Raw genomic sequence first — 17603 nt, forward strand, 5'->3', positions numbered from 1 at the left:
AGAAGACCGGGGGGGTGGGGGGGGGGGTTGCTCTGAGTCACCGCCGTTGCCTCTAACGCTGTTAGTGTAAAGCAATTAGCAGAAGCAAACCACTCAGGCCAAATAACACGATTCGTTCAAGTGACAACCCGGGCAGATCCATTTATCAATCTTCCTCCTCTGCCTGTTAGTAAGCTGTTGTTTGTGCTTTAGCTGCTTAACGCAGTTAGAACCTGTACTCAGCTGGACAGAAGATAAGTTGGTGTGTGATCCCCGGGGCTACTGGTGCTGTGCTCCAGAGAGACTGACCTTGAAAGAGCGCTGCGTTCTGGATGATGAGGAGCTTGAGCTGGGCGCTGCTGGCCTGCAGGCCGGACTCCATGTTTTGTTTGGCCGTGAGAAGGTAGCGCTCCTCCATTTTGCGTGAGCAGCAGGTGAGGCCCTTGGGCTGGCAGACCTGCAGGTCCGAGCCTGTTACATAAAAAGAGAGAGAGACACAGACAGACAGACAGAGAGAGAGAGAGAGAGAGAGAGTTAGTTGAAACCACTCTGAAAAAACTAAGTAAATAGACACCACTGCTGTAATATTGTGCTCAATCCTCTCGAGACCGTGCTTGCGTAATGAGCTAGGAAAGCAGAAGAGCAGCAGCAATCAGCTTGTATTTAACAGAGCCGATTGCTGATCTAACCTAAAAGGACCTGACATCAAATCACAGAGAATAGCATGCTTGACAACTCAGCAAAAACAGATATCTGTGACTTCATTGAAATAAGATGTTGAATTACACACATATACATTAGGGCTGTCTATTGACAAGAACTTGTCAGTACAGCCATAATTTAATATATGTATTGTGATTTTTTTTTTTTATAAAAGTTTAAGAAAACTGTGCATTAACACAATCACACGCATAAATTCTGAGTAAAAGAAACTTATCTTTTTACGCAGTCAGAACAGTGGTATGTAAATACAACACTGACATCCAGCAGTTAACATTAAATGAACCAGTGTGTAACACAAGTCTTTGTATGTAAACTATTTACCTTTTAACCAGCATTGCAACTACCTTAGACTGTGTATTAGCAATTACATTGCTGTACTAAAAACTCAGCAAAACTCATCTTTTTCATTTTTTACCTTATTTCCCTCATTGAATAAAATGTGTAATGCTGCGGTGGCAATGTCGTAAAAGGACATCATTTTCTAAAACCAGTCTAAAAAAATTTGGTGTGATGCACTCTTCAGACCCTAAAAAAAAATATTTTTGCTGAATGGCTAGACACCCACCCACACAAACCAAACACTGATTCTAAAAATGCTGTTATGCTATTTATTAACAATTAGGCCTGATTTTTTAAGTTAAATATGAATGAACAGACAAGTCAATGCAAGAGTCAATTTAGCAGCCTCCTCCATTTCATTGTGGAAAGTGCTCACAACATAAATGGTGCATGATCTGGTGTAGTTTTTTAACAGCTGAAATAAACTTGTTTCTATCACAAAAGATCTTTTTACATAACATTAATGTCCAATACCAATTCATGGATCTTTCTAAGGCCAAGAACCATTTAAGAACCTATATTTTTGAGAATGCAGGAAACTGATGTTATAAATAGTTATAAATAACTTTCTCAATCCAAAACTCCACATATTTTTAGCCAGTTCCATATTCATACCCACATTACAGCTATGTGGCGAACATATTATACCAAGAGAACTTGAAAGAATACAGAGTATCATGTCCTTCCTTCATTAAGTAGAAGCATGAGGACCCTGGAGAATTTCTGCATCACGAAAAGTCTTTTTGATTTTTTTTTTCAGCTCAAGAGTTGCAGAGAGATACAGGAATAAATCACTGTGTCATCAGTCTAAAAATGCATTCAACTTTTTCAATTAATTCATCAGCCTCATTAATACACAAAAGCCTGTGCACAGATTCTTGCTGAACCCCATTTGCGACTAAAAACTGAGACTGTGCACCATTTGCATCAGCACACCAGGGTCTAATTGTGAACCAAAAACATGCATGGTTGGCAGGGAGTCTCAACAAGTTCCTGGGATCGTGAGGTCTGTAATGATGTCTGGACTTGGCACAAATTCAGCTGGGAACTGAGGAGACAAACACTGAAGGGTTGAACGGGCCATGCATGAAAAAAACACAAGGCAACAACTCCTGTCTTGTCATGGTTTGGTCTGTGTTTGTTTGATTTGAAGAAAATAACTAGCATTTACTTAAAATATGTTCTGCTTTCCCAAAAGGGGGATGGCAGACTTCATGGCTGTGGCTAGATTTACCCAGGCATTTAGATCAATTCTAGCATGGAGGCAGAAAATAAACAACCATGAATGTGGCAAATAGAGCTCCAGGGTGCAATGCCTCAGATTACAGATGATCAGGTCTAATGTACAACCACTGTGACTGCTGTTTTGTTTTGTTTTTGTTTTTTAGCAATTTGGTCCAGTATTTTTAAGACACCTTTGACAATGAGTATTAAAAAAATGGACCACAGAACCACTATTGGGTCCAGGCTTGCATTCCTCACTCCTATTAATCAGGAATTTCATCTTAGCAGTTTAAGAGGCAAGTCAATGGATTTTTTTAGCCATTGCTAATTTCTGAGCTGTGAATTGTTGTATAGTCAGGTCTTTAGCAATCCTTTTACAGCAGTGAAGCGTGCAAGGCCAATTGTGCTCTCTCGGGACCTCCGCAGCATGACTGTACAATATTTGGAGCAGAACATTTTCTTTTTAAGAGGATAGTAAGATAAAGAATATCATATCAGTTGACTGGCTGCCATCCTGGTAACAAAGGATAACAAAGTTAGACTACAACAGATATTCTTTAAACAACGGAAACAATGAAAACAGAGTTTTATCAAGTTGCATAACCTGTCAATTCAAGCCTGGAATCAGGAGAAAAGCCTAATTTCCTAAAGTTTTATAATTATTTCTGGTCAGGCTGAGAAACCTGTGATCGCATCTGAAACACTTAACTCCAACTCCAAAGTCTTCTACTCCAGCTCTAGCTGGAAGTCACAGCCCATTAACTCTAGTTGCGGTGGTGTCTAATTTGACCACAGCTTTTGAAAGATTAGGTTGCAGCATTTCCCAGTTATTAAATTCAATTATGTTGCCCATGTGTCACATCTTTATCCAGAAATCGTAGGCTCTTGCTCCCACTTTGAAAAGTAAACAGATGACATGATGCAATTTTTTCTGGCACTACACACTGAACAGTGGACCAGGAGTGTCCGATTGCAGCCCTAGAGGACCATGTCCCTGCTCAGCTTTCTGCTTTCTCTGTTTTTACAACCTATGCACTAATTATCAAACTCTTCCTGTGCTGAATCAGGTTGTGATGACGCAAGCCTGCGCCCCTCCAGGACTGAAACATGACACCCCGGCTGTAAACGGTAGTGTGGAGAAGTCCTCTTGCAGGATCTGTGTATTTTGCAATTACACCTGCATGAACTGTGAAAGTATCAGGTTCTTGTACTCGCCTGAAAGCAACTGAAGCAGACAAGCCTAATCTGGACTCAAGATAGAACATGAGCTTTACCTTGGCGATAGAGAGAGCAAAAATAAAATGGAAACAAGCACATTAACAATAGTGTCCTGCAAGACAGATCACTCAGCTGACAGTGCTGGCGGGTGATTTGTTGGCAGCTCTTTCAGTGGCCATGGCTTTTGAAGGTTATTTGACAAAAGAACATGATTGGATTTGCGAGGTTCTATTGAACGGGACAAAAGGGCCGACGGCACCGAGAGTTCTCATTAAGGACGCTCTCCGGTTCATATCCTACATATAGGACTCAATCAAAAGCTGACCCTGTCAGATGAATTTTCATCTCAAAGCGTGAATCGAGAGGCCACATGAGAAGAATTCCGTCAAACATCTGCATAAACATCAAGGATGCACAAACAAGCTAAATGAAAACTCATGGACCTGCAATTAAAACTGAAAGAAAGCCTCTTTTTCTGTGGCCTAAATTTGATTTTAAAAAAAGGGCCTTTTAAATTATTTATTTAATATCTCATTTCATGAAAGGGGGAGGGTGGGAATCATGAAGTGTCCCAAAAAATGAATAGGCTAATAAAAAAAGCATGGTATGATCTTTTTATTGCGTCTGGAAAACTGCATGGAGCGACTAAATCTCCACACAAAGTGTTTTTTCCTAATTAGGCTCGCAAGAGCGAGTGCGATAAAACTCTAATGTGCCGTGACAAACTCCATCTCTATCTCAACAATCTGTTACGTGTACAAAGAGCATCTCTTTCCAGAACAGAGCTGCTAAACTGGAGGCAGGTGAACTGCCAGCGTATTTGAGGGTGGTGGGTGTGTGTACAGGCTGCCGGAGGGGGTGGAACTGGCTTGATTGATAGCGCTGTAAACAACCATCAGACGTGTCTTACTTCTCCAGAGCACACAGAGGGGGGAAGAGAGCAGCAAGAGCGGGGCAGGGTGTTGGGAGGAGGGGGGCACGACACCATTTGAGGAAAGTCAAAGAAGGTGTGAGTGCTGGGTATTCAGCAGGCTGTTTGCAGCACTTTGGAGGAAACATCACAGGCGACTATAGTTAGGTACGGGATCACAGAAGCCACAGGGGGCTGCGGTGACACAAGATTATCAGCACAATGTGCCTGATGCTGACAGACAGCAGACATGCGCATCAGCAGCAGGCAAAGGAAGATGAAGTGGAAACTGATGAAAATAGGTTATTCAATGGATAGTTACAAAACACATGACTGACTGAAGGAATGACAGCTTTGCTTGGAAGCATGATGCGACTTCTAGAAACTGCTTCTAAGTAAGTGATATCCAACTTACTCCTGTGCACACCGATGTTTTACTTGAAGTGTGGAAGCGTAAACAAACAATATGCTAAATGCTTAGAACATATTAAAGCAGCATTATTATGTGAGAACTGGCATCGTTTGCTTCCCCCCCCCTGCAGTTGGGAAGTGGAATTTGCACTTTGAGCCACCCCTGAAGGACAAGCTTTCACATGCATTTTACAAGCTGAGAGATACAGGACCAGCATCTGAAGTGAAATAAGCATGTGAACTGACGTGGTAGAGTAATATTACTGGACTCTCACGCAGCATTCTCACAAATGTTATCCTGCCCACTGCACTAAAGTTACATAGTACAGTTAGCAGCATGCTGAGCCCAGAGTGGCAATGATAGAGGTGCTATTCTCCCAATTACAAGTCATTGGTTACCCACGACACTATACCAGCTGCTGTTTAAATCAGCTTTAAACTACAATGATATCGCCACTGTATGAGATTAATGATGTTTCTATAAATCCAATGTCAATACAGATATCCTTTTTTTGCATTGTTTAATAAAACTGCACTGTCTTTGTTTAGATCTACCGTTGTAACATTGTAAGTGCTTTACGTTGTCTGTTGAGCACACTGTAATACACCCCTTATAACCTTCCCTTCTGGTTGACTGATTTGATTTCATCTTATGTGTCCCTTCTGCAAGGCTGGAGGCTCACTAGATGCTTTCAGACTTGAGTACATTCTCAGCTAAAGAAAAAAAGCAGATACTGAACTAAAAATACCAGTGCCAGTCTATCAGGCAAATGTAGTTAACTTTGCAGGGCTAATTTCGTTATTGATTGGAAGGGAGAGCAATTGTAGCTCGAGGCTCCAGACTGAGAAGTGCTGAGAAGATTCAGAATTCTGAATCTCAGCTACGATAACTAGAGCAGCAGAGAATCCATAACCGCTGGTGGGCATGAATTTGTGGAAGCAAAATAAATAATTCTCAGGCCAATTCTATCCTACCATCGAGCACATGACCTTGAGTAAAGGACATAAATGGACAGACGCCAGGTATACTGAAGTATATTTGGCCATAGTTGTAACTAGGATAGTTGTTGGGAGTATATCGTGGCTATCATCTCCACTTTTTTATATGTTAAGCCTGGAACAATAATGTCAATTTAGATAGATCATCTTCTGCAGGTTTTTTAAACCAAAATTTGACCACAATTTTAGTCACTTTCAAATCCAACCCAGTAGCTAGGACCCCCACCCCCCACAAATTACACAAGGCCACCAGTGCTGTGAAGGAGGAGAGCACTAACTGTGATTTCAAGAAAGGGAAGACCATCCGACCCGCCTAGAGAGAGCGAGGTCAATTGTGCTCTTTAGGACGTCTAGCCATGGATGACTGCAGCATAACTAGGGATCAAAAGCCATCTCTCAATAATTGGGCCACTGTGCCACTTATTATTATTATTATCCTAATTCAGTTACTAAGTACCACATGTGAGTGTTTCAGAAACTTACCCTAAAGCTTGTAATATAACTATCATATAACTATCAACTGGACTAAATTCAGTTTATTGTTTAGCTGGTAGACTCTTTTTAAGTGTGTAGTTAATTAACACAGGCAGGAAATCCAAAGATGCAAAGTATGAAAGGCAGAGGAAACCTCAGTTCATCCCCCTGCTACCATGTTGATTAGATTCCTAAATCGCTGTTTGGAATGACAGAATAGGCCTTCATGAAAACAGGTATGCTTTAAAGAGTTCTCCTGATGTTTTTTTACCCTGATGTTCACTAATTATATTTGTGTGGTTTTAATGTAAATTAAAAGAATTTTTTAAATGAACATTTTCTAACCTCTGTTTTGGTTGTGCTGCCTTTTAAACAGCATTACGTAAGAAGTTGAACTTCTAGCTCTTAGGCTCCCCCCTCAGTCAGAGAGTGGAATTCAAGCTTTGAGGCAACCCTCAAGAAGGACACGTTTCCAAACACTTCTGGCCAAGCTGAGAGATACAGAACCATCACTGAAAATGGAAGAATCATGTGGACAGAGGTGGAAGAGCAAGATTCCAGGATTTTACACAAATGTGACTCACAAGTTCTGTCAAGCGCTGTCCTGCCCACTTCACCAGAGTGACATAGTGTAGTCAGCAATGTGGTAAGCCTGGAGTAGCAACAATAGAGATGTCATTCTCTATATTACAGGTCAGTGAAGCATCACAATGATTACGAGGCTGTTATTTTAAAGTAAAAATGCTACTTGCTTTAGGATACATAGAGTACATGAGAATGTAAATGTAAATAACCCTGTTCTGCTTGGCAGCATCTGTCTTAAGCCTTATTCAGACCCAGCTAGGCAAAAACAGTCCTATAGAAATAACAACAACTTCAATATGGATGAGCAGTTTAAGTGCAAGCAGGATTTAAGAAAACATGACATCACAACAACAGTCAACTCAAACTGGGCAGATTTTTATATGGTATTTAATATATGGATTGGGGAATGGACAGTGCAGAACAGTGTTTACATACTACATCAATCTCCCCTATATCAAAACAGCGAAGAAAATGAGCCCTTTAATGATTAAACTATTTAAAAATGATCCAGCACTGATCTAGCAAGCACATAATTTCTGGCTCAAAACCTCTCATAACCCCAAACCTGCAAATTAACTGTGATGTTTTCCAGCACACCCACACAGAGTGCCACCCAAAGAAATGAAAAATAACAAGGAACGGACTGCCACATCGGTCAGCCGGCAACTTGTGTATGCACACTGACAGGCTTAATATCCTAAATCAATACTTGCAAAGGACCGGCGACAGATACGATCAAGCTAATTTCAGATTGCGGGCCAAATTTATTAAGCAGTCAATGGCGCGCCGCGCGGAGGGCAAGCACAGGTATGAAAGGAGGGAGAAAGCAGGCGGATTTGGTAATTATCTGCAGCAAAACAGACAATTTCATCTGCCTGCCTGTCGTTTGCAGATGATAAATGTATTTCATTAGAAAAGTTGGGAGCCGAGAGGAAAAGTGAAGGCCTGCGGGATAAGGCTTCTCCCTAGAGACACAGGAACAAAGACTATATCATACTGTCTAAATAAAGACTGCTTGTGGGGACTGACGTGAAAGGGTGAAGCTAGTTCTACAGAGACTGGAGGGAGAAAGCCTCTGTATAAAGCCTTATAGATCCATCATGCTACCTCATTGTGCACAGTGTCCGATATTACACCAGCAGTCATGACGTCTTTATACAGTAGCACAACTCTCCCACCTTTACCCCACTTTCTATCAAAGGACACCAACATCGTCTTGTTCCATGTGTAACCAGCACAGCATGCCTCTCTTCCCTTCCTTTCATTCTCAACCTTAAATTCCACCTTCTGTTTTTTTCACAGCACGCGTTTCTGTCCCTGTGAGCCTTCGCCGTCTCCTCACTGCATAAAAACAGCTTGATGCACATCTGGATGCAATGAAGAAAAAGGCAACTTGGCAAAGCAGCAACATGCCTGCCAGAGTCAAGTTTGTTTCATACCTTCCTCCTTCTTCCCTCAATATGCAGCCTAATCCTGGTCCTGGAGTACCACTGACCTGCCTGTGTTGCTGTTTTCCCTGCTATAACATAGCTCTGAAGTCAGATGTGTCCAAAAGAAGTAAAGCTAAATTCCTTCTGAGCTATCCTTACTTTAGCATTCAATTATCCAGCTGCTGAGAAATCCTGCTATGTGAACAATTCCCCAATCCAGTTAATTAACAAGCCCTAACTGAGTCGAAGTGCAATAACAGAGGATCATACACTGATCAGCCATAACATTTATACCTGACAAGTGACAAGTGAAGTGAAAAACACTGATTATCTTCATCTACAGTGGCATCGGTCAATGGGTGACAGCAAGTGAACCGTCAGTTCTTGTAGATGATGTGTTAAAAGCCGTAAAAGTGGTAGATTAACGATGTGAGCGACACTGACAAGTGCCCAATTACAATGGGAAGATGACTGGTCAGAGTATCTCAAAACCACAACAAACAAGTGATGTGAGATGTAATGGATAGTATTTACCAAAAGTGGTTATGAACACCCAAGGCACATTGATGCAATACATAGAGGCCCCACCTCACAACCAGCAGGTCTAAAAGGTCCTGCTGCTAACGTCTTGGTGCCAGATTCCAGTCAGAGTCCAGTCAGATATGTTGTGGTGGCACGGGAGAGACCACCTGCTCAATATTAGGCAGGTAGTATTAACGTCATGACTGAAATTAATTGCATGCCAACTTGAATGCAATAAAATCTTGGTATACTAATCTAAAATACTGTGGCATGCCACGTAATTATTTATGTCCACATGAGTAAGAATGACATTATTTGATATTCCATTCATAGGCTTATAATGCAAGAAAGATGACAGTCATCCATCAGCACCACACGCTTGAAGTTGGATCCCATGCCATTCTCCTAACGGTGGCTTTTGAAATGGGAAACTCCACTCATTTTTTTATAATTTGCATAATTAAACAGTTAAGCTATTTGCAATGTTATTCACAGTGCTTTGGTGTGAAATGCTCCATTGTTTGCTCATAGTAGTGGCGACAGAAACCAGAAGTTCAAAGAGACAAATATTCTTCTAAAAGCTACATTACAGAAATGGATTACATTACATAGTTAGGAATATGATTATCCAATGTCTGAGACAGTGTTTTGTGATTTGTAATACTGTAGTAGTTTTAAAAATACATTAACGACAGAGCGGAACATGCAGGATATTTTACATCCAAATAGCTGTTTTTACAGATCTGACACTTTTTTCCACCAATTTTACATATTAAATGTTGTAGATGCTATGACAGCCACACATAGGTTTATTGGTTTCTTTGAAAAGGCTATATTTCTATTTCATTACAACCCCTGGTTCCTATTACCACCCGTCTGTAAGCTTCTCTACAAGGAACCACCTCATCCCAGACCCCTGTGAATGACAACAACTGAATTATGCAGAATTCTCTTTTTTAATCTGTAAAATTTCCTTTAAAATGTGCAACAATGTAGAAGTCACGTTCCGATGTTCCTGTCCAAACGTAAGTTAGAACTTACTTAGATGCTGATAGATTGTGGATGTAGATTGTATTGGCTTGCAAAAGCACCAATTTGGTCACCGCAGTGCACAACACTGCGACTATTCCAAGTACACTATAGTATACTATATGTGCAGGACATGGTAGAATGTAGACCACAAATTAAGAGTGAGGGCAATTCTTAGATGCATCTCAATGCAGACGTAGACATTTCTGATGCGATTTTCTACACGTTAATTGATAACGTAAATTGATAATGGTGGAAATCAGAAGTGCGGCACCGGACAGTCTGTGGCAAGCATATAACAGAGACAGAATAGAGATGAATCCAACTGGCAGCCTCTGCATGAAAAGCTAGCATATGGAAGCACATTGGCTCTGGCTGGCTGCAAATACAACCAGACGTTTCTCATTGGTGCCAACCAAAGGGCCGTCAAGCAAGCAATGTCAAAGCTTCCACCCAGTTCGGAAAGGGCAAAACAAATTACAAACTCTTGAGAACCAGTTCTTTCACGCTGTGTTGGCCACTTTAGAACCAAGATCCAGTAGCCTTCCCTCTCAAAGACATTTAGCTGACACAGTGATCCCTACACTCGACAACGAGACCAGAACCGAAGTCATGGAACCACGGATGGATAGCTGTAACACGATGCGTAAACATTGATTTCCACAGAATCTTTTGTCACTGTAACAGAGGGGATTTAATCACTGATGAGTGGCAGCAGTGTCTCAGTGAATGAGAGCCACACAGGTGAGAAGAACGGCAGATCACTAAGAAAGATTTGGAAATATTTACTGATAATGCTCCAACATGGTTGCTGCTGCTGAACTGGATAAATTCTTACATGTGAAATGATATGCCCACAGGCTTACCCTGGGCTTTCAGCCAGCATGCAAGTTGCCCACAGTATCAAGGCTAATAGGGAGGGTAAAATGTATTACTACGTTTTTCCACCGCAGTCCCACTGCAAAACCCTCCAGCAGGGTGGGAGATCTGGTAAAAAATTATATATCATGATACATGAAACATTTTATGATACACAATATTTTTGACAATATTTTGACATTATGACTCTCCCATACTAAGTAAAGTGATTTCTATTCAGAATGTCTAAACAGCTTTAAAAGTACCAAGTCGAGTCACACGGTGAGAAAAAAGATGCATTAAGACACACTGATAACCATATGTAGGACTCTGTCTACCACCTCTAGTTCAGGTCTATGGAGGAAATTCACCTAGAAAAACATTGTAAGGTTTTTATATATATATAAAAAATCTTAAAAAGTCAAAGTAACTGTCACATCCAAGGTCAATGTTGGAGAATGTTTGATAATATGTCTGTCTGCCATTTTCAGATTTTTTATGGAATCAATAATCAGCTCAGAATCTGATTTTCAGTGTTATTTGGAAAATGTACCAACTGGATTGAAATAAAAGAATATATATATATATATATATATATATATATATATATATATATATATATATATATATATAATATATATATTATTTTTATTATAATATTATTGTATAGAGATCATTCAGAAATGTTTTTATCATGGAATGAATTATTTTCACTCAGACATGCTGTGAAAAGGTGTGAGATATGCTGGAGTCAGAAATTACCCCCTTTTTCTTTTTTCCCCTTTCTTTTAAAAACATACTTTGCTTCGCCTGAGAACTTTATTTCTTGATTTATTCCCTATTACAAGACCATTGGAATCAGACTAGATACTGGCCTTGTAAAAAGTCTTGGATTATGAAAAAGCCTTGGATTATGAAGACCTGCACGATTCCAAAGTACAATTACTGACATAAACAATGCATAGAGCGATATGTAACCCAACCCCTTTTCAAATGTGTACCCCTTTCGTTGTTAGTAACAATCAATAAAAACAAAGTAAAAAAAAAACCACACACCTATAACTCTTTTATAATTGCATCGCAGGCCTCTGAATCGCAATCAAACTGAAGGACTTGTTACAATCGTGAGGTGCCAAGAGATTCCCACCTCTGCCATAAATGTACACCTTGTATAGAACACAAAAATATAAATATACTGTAAATATACTGTACATTTAATTGTGCAGATCTATCTTGGGGTGACCCCGCTGTAAAACACTAGGTGCAAGTGTAAACAAAGTGCAGTCCATTCATTCAAACCACCTTCTGAGATGACCAGGGATGTATACGGCCACAAAAGATCAAATGAGCCCTACATCATCAAAGGACCATCTACTCAACTGTCACTGGCCTAGCTGAAAACTATTAATCATTGTATGTTGGAAATCACTCTAGCAGTAATTAAATCTGCTGCAGCCAGATAAGATAGCTTGCTAGGTAGCAAATTGATAAGCAAGAGCAATTCCTGTGGTTAGAGGAGTCACATGACCCTCTAGAAGGCTGCCTGGGTTTGCGGTCCACTAAAACAAAATTTAATTTCAGTTGTTTTTTTTTTGTTTGTTTTTTATCTCACAGAACAACGAAAAACAAAAGTGGCCTAACCCACCACTATTAGCTGCTCACTGTGAACTTGTACTAACTGAAATTTGCGCAGTTTGGTTCAGATTGAAAAGGATTGAACCATACGAATGATACTGAAGGCTGTTTGGACAGTATAACCATTTCCGTATCCTTACTGTAAGCAACACTCACTGATTTATTGGAGAAAGTCAAGGTACACCAAAGCAGAGAACCGAATCTATACCACTGAAGGCCCTATGCTTGCACACAGGAACCAGCTGATGGAAAAAATGTTTAGAGCTGCTGCAGAAAAAAATGATGATTTAGAGAATCGCGGGCGGCAAAAAACGTCAAGCACACCTCCAGCCGGAAAAAACAGAGGGCTCTGAACTGCTTGCCAATGCAACGAAAATGGCTAGACCTTCTACCCAAACTCAGGCTTGAAATGAGCGAGTACACAGTCTCTCTTCTGGATGACAAACCAGTTCTCTAGGCAGCATAAAAAAATATGATGTGATGCAGAACTGCAACCAGCTACAATTTGTTCAAGAACTCGCTTCCAAGCTTCTTCTAGGTGGGAAAAGCATCAGCTGGGATTCAGTTCCTCATTGGCATCTGGCAGCGGGAAGTGACCACTGCACGAAAATAGAACAGGTGTTGTAACTGTCATGTTCTTGCATATTTATACAATTTACAAAAAAGACAGGCTTGTCTCCTTGTTTTTATTTATTTATAATAAATCTTATAATTAACATGCAAGAATTACTGAAAAATATTGCAAACTCAGCATCTGGAAATGACCGCTATCTGCTTCTGCCAGTGGCATCTGCCTCGCAGTAGTGGCACTACCCCACGCCAGTGGGCACCAATCATTTAGGCCATTAAATCTGCCTCTCTGGAGTGGCTCTAACCAACAGTAGTGGCACCATCCATTTAGGCCGCCGGAATCCACCTTGCTAGAGTGGCACTAGCCATTGACTAACTGCCAGCTACACCTCCCTGAAAGTGAATTCCTGCAGTATCACCAAACGTCAAGTACATGCCGCTAACATCGGACGTCATGAGTGGTAGCTACAGCTCTGTTTATGTTAATATTATATTAATATTATATTAATATGTTAATATGCCCCCCTGGCCAGTGACTGACACTGGACAACATTGATATTTGCTTCTTTTATTAGCACAATTTACAAATGTATTAAAAATATGTTTGTCAGCTGAGTTTCAGTGTTACTGACTTATCAGGAAGTGGGCTGTTAACATCTTGCAACAACAAGAATGATAAATATTTATAGTAAATACATTCAATTAGTCTTTGTGGACCTTTAATGAAAGCTACACTCTGTATTATTATTTATGAAAACTAATATGTTGGCTTGTGTTGAGTACACTAAATGGACAAAAGAATGGGGACACACTTCTTAATCATTGAATTAGGGCATTTCATTTAGTCCCATTGCCACAGTTCCAAGTGGCAAACCCGATGCAAAGGGGGACCAACTCCATATTAATGCCAATGGATTTAGAAGGGGACATCATAAAAGCTCCTGTAGGTGTAATGTGTAGGTGTCCCAATACTTTTTGTTCATATACTGTATGCAGCTTGCAAAACAATACTCGAAATATAACACTGCAGTTAAATAAATTATAAAGTACTATTGTTCCTATATATAGTTTTATATAGATAGGCAGTCTGAGAACTGGCCAATATTTGCCAAGTAGATAACTATAAATGTCATCCAGCATAATCTTTGTGTTCCAACATCAACAACATTAAATGCATTTGCAAACTATTCACGAAAAAAAGGATTTAGTACAATAAAACGAAAAACATTTATTAGTATTGGATAGTGGCACTCCTGAGAGGCAGATACTGATGGTGTAAATAGCGGGTGCCACTGCTGTTAGGCTTGTGCAGCAGATGCGGATAGCTGTCGTGCCCAGATGCTGATGAGGGATGAGTTTGCATTCCTATATAACGCTTGCACATCAGTCACTAGATCTTTGCCCAAGTTCAAACAGATGTTCCGACAACAATCATTATGAATAAATAAAAACAAGGACGCGTATGTGCTGAATAAATATGCGGAGACATGGCATTTGCAATATGATATTCTTCCTTTTCATTCAATAATTACCACAAATATGTCCACATTAGTGTTCTCTTTGTGCCCCTGTGGGCTTTCTCTGGGTACTCCAGTTTGTCCCAAGGTGTGAGTGACTGAGTGAGTAACTGGGTAGGTGAATTACCCTGCTATGGACTGGTGCCCTGTCCAGGGTGTATTCCTGCCTTGCACCCAGTGTTTCCATGTAGGCTCTGGACCTACCGTGACCCTGACCAGGACAATCGGAGAAGAATACAACATGCGAGCCAGCTTAGACCAAAGTCTGCATTTCTGAATAATGAAGTGGCCAACAGATGTTGAATTCCCTCTTAAAAGTGTTTGTTAACGTCTATGGCTACGAAGGCCTTTTTTCCAGTCTAGTCTGTAAAGTACCTGTTGGTAACTAGTGACATCAACAATGACAATTACTATTTTTTTTTTCGTCCTAAAAGTGTCTTTGCTGTATTAGTTTTTTTGTGCTTGGCACCTCTAAGGATTGCTAAACTAATCTTCATTAGCTTCGCCTGTTGTTTGGGACACCGCTGGAGCAGGTAGGCAACTTTGGTAATTCTCTGTAAAGTTACAAAAGCTTGCACATGGGATTATGCATCTGACCCGGCTGACATTATATTCTTGAAGCTGTTTTATGTTTATGGATTTTTTTTAAATGACATTACTAACCTACTAAATATCCCCTACAATGTAAAATGATCGGGCCATGCCATTAAAAGGAACACAATATTAACAGACTCAGACTCAGTTGCTATGCTTAAGGAAAATCACTCAGAGGGTGAACATTTAAAAGCAACTTGCAAATTAAAATTGATGAAACGGAGAATAGATGTACGCATTAGTAAACATACAGCTTTAATTCTAGAAAACAAATCAATGATCCTAAGAGTAGATTTGTTCTAATTTCAGGCACAATATTTGGACAATACTTCCCAATGCTCATGTTTGTGTCCCAAATGAACTCTCCTGAATTAGTTTCTAACAATGTCTTATTACTTAACAAAAAATGTAGGAATTGCAGCATTTCAGGCTATGATTTTAATTGTATAATAAATCAGAACTTAGATAGTCGATACAAGACCTTTCTTGTGCTTCAATAGATGTGCAGAGAATCTGGCTTGGTTGATATTTGGAGAGAATTAAATCTGCATGTGAGGGACTATACTTTGTAATCCCACCCCCACAGATTTATATTCATATATTGATTCTTTTGTCATGTCCCTTAACTATATGCACCTTGTAACAACTAGCTATATTGTTTTGTCTGATTTTGTCAAATGAGGCATCCCAACACACTTACACAGCATTTTGCTGTTTTAGAAACAGCAGTGGATCTACAATGTTTGAGAGGATAGACATTTTCAGTTCCATAAAGTTTTTTTTTTACCAAAGAGATGTGGGTGTGAAGAACCTTTAAACTGGCAGAGAACATTTACATCAGGGCTGAGCGACATGGTAAAAATACTTTAGCAATACTATACCATATCTATATTTTTTTACGATACACAATATTTATCACAATTTATGTAATCAGTAGCAACAGATTCTTAAAAAATGACATTCAGATACTCTCCCATACTGAACAGTGATTTTCATTCAACATCATCTGCACTTTGTCTAATTAAACCAGTGTAATTACACTCTTTGTAATGAAACATGCAGTTGATCAGCACTAACAATACCCTCGATATGCTTATTGTTATCAAAATAACAAACTTTATCACAATAAGATAAAAAAAATCATCACTTGCCAGCTCTACTTTACATGGAGTTGTTTAAACTTCTAAAATGTTCTCCACACATACATTTCCTTTACACAAATGGTGTTTTATGGAACCAAAAAAAGGTTCTTCTATGGCCTTGTTCAAAGAACCCTTTGTTAGCAATCAAAACCATAGAATATCAGTCTCCTATCAGTCCACATGGACATTACTGTCTCATGCATAAGCTAAACTTAATATTGATTATTTAAATCACTTTTTTTTTTATTAGATTTTTCCAAACAGACGTACCAAATCAAGCAGTTTATTTCCCATCAAGATCATTATGAAGTAATTAAAAATACAGATAGTTCTATTATAATACAGTTATAAAACGACTGTTAGAAGTTACTAGAAATCTCTCAAGGTAACTCTCTCAAAACACAGTATCAGATTTGGATCCATAAAACTCCCTACAGTGTCAGAGGAAGACAGAGATAACTTTAATGCCCCCCTTCTCCTCAGAAGAGATTTTTAAAGCACTAGTCTTTGCCTTTGAATATCTCACCCTGTAAAAAACTTTTTGACTGGAGCTTCAAGAATTTTTAGATCCTGACTCCGTACCAGAAGCATGGAAAATGGCATTGATTTGTTTACTGCTGAAAAGAGATAAAGGTCCTCAGAGTTGTGCATCATACAGCCCTCAAACTAATTTAACTATTAAACCAAAGGTAAAAAGACAGCAAACGTTCTTGCGCTAAGCCAAAAACAACTAAAGCCAATCAAACCTGACAGAGAAACAAGCCATTACAAATGATTGTAGATTCTGTCCAAATAATGCCTGAATGTTTATTTCTGCCCTAACAGTTAACCAATTTAACCCAGTTAATCAAACTCCTGTATTCTGATGCCAAAGCTGCAGTTTTTATTAACGCACACAGGTCTGCTTCTTTTCATGTTTTAAGAGGTACAAGACAAGGCTGTTGTTTTTCACTTCTAATATTCACTTTGGCGATTGGAACCTTTAATAAACTCAGTCATTTGTAGCGGAGTTTATTAAGACAAACAACATTATTTCAGGTATCATGTTGGGGAAGAACACCACAGAATCTCCCTTTATGCAAATGATGTGTTACTATATATTTGTAAATCTACCCTGCACTCTTACTAGGGCAGCACAATATAGTGTTTCAGCATTGCCATCGCAATGCAAATGCTCAATAGTCACATCACAAGATGTGCAACGTGAGGCGCAATGTCAAATTATTTCAAACATGTCATGCTATCACGTCAACTCTTTGCCACTTACACAAAAGGAAAAGCTTCCAGAGGCAGATTATGTCTGCCCAATATAATTTTAATTTACTCCTTTCTTGGGTACACAGAGTGCATTATTATAGAGAGCATGACATGTTGGATCATTGTTTTCTGGTGAAAATTCCTATATTTTCTTAATATCGCAATACAAATTGCAAAAAAATAGATT

At 39.5% G+C, this 17603-nt stretch overlaps 1 protein-coding gene across 2 annotated transcripts in view; it reads right to left on the bottom strand.

Annotated features, from left to right (window-relative positions):
• Positions 1-17603, bottom strand: part of gpc3 (glypican 3) — a 225174-nt gene that overhangs the window by 193598 nt on the left and 13973 nt on the right. For both annotated transcript variants that reach the window (XM_072662855.1, XM_072662854.1), the window contains exon 2: positions 289-450. In XM_072662855.1, coding sequence (XP_072518956.1) covers positions 289-450 — 162 coding nt within the window. The remainder of the gene's footprint in view (positions 1-288; positions 451-17603) is intronic.

Source organism: Salminus brasiliensis, chromosome 19, assembly GCF_030463535.1.
Source record: "Salminus brasiliensis chromosome 19, fSalBra1.hap2, whole genome shotgun sequence".
Lineage (NCBI taxonomy): Eukaryota > Metazoa > Chordata > Actinopteri > Characiformes > Bryconidae > Salminus > Salminus brasiliensis.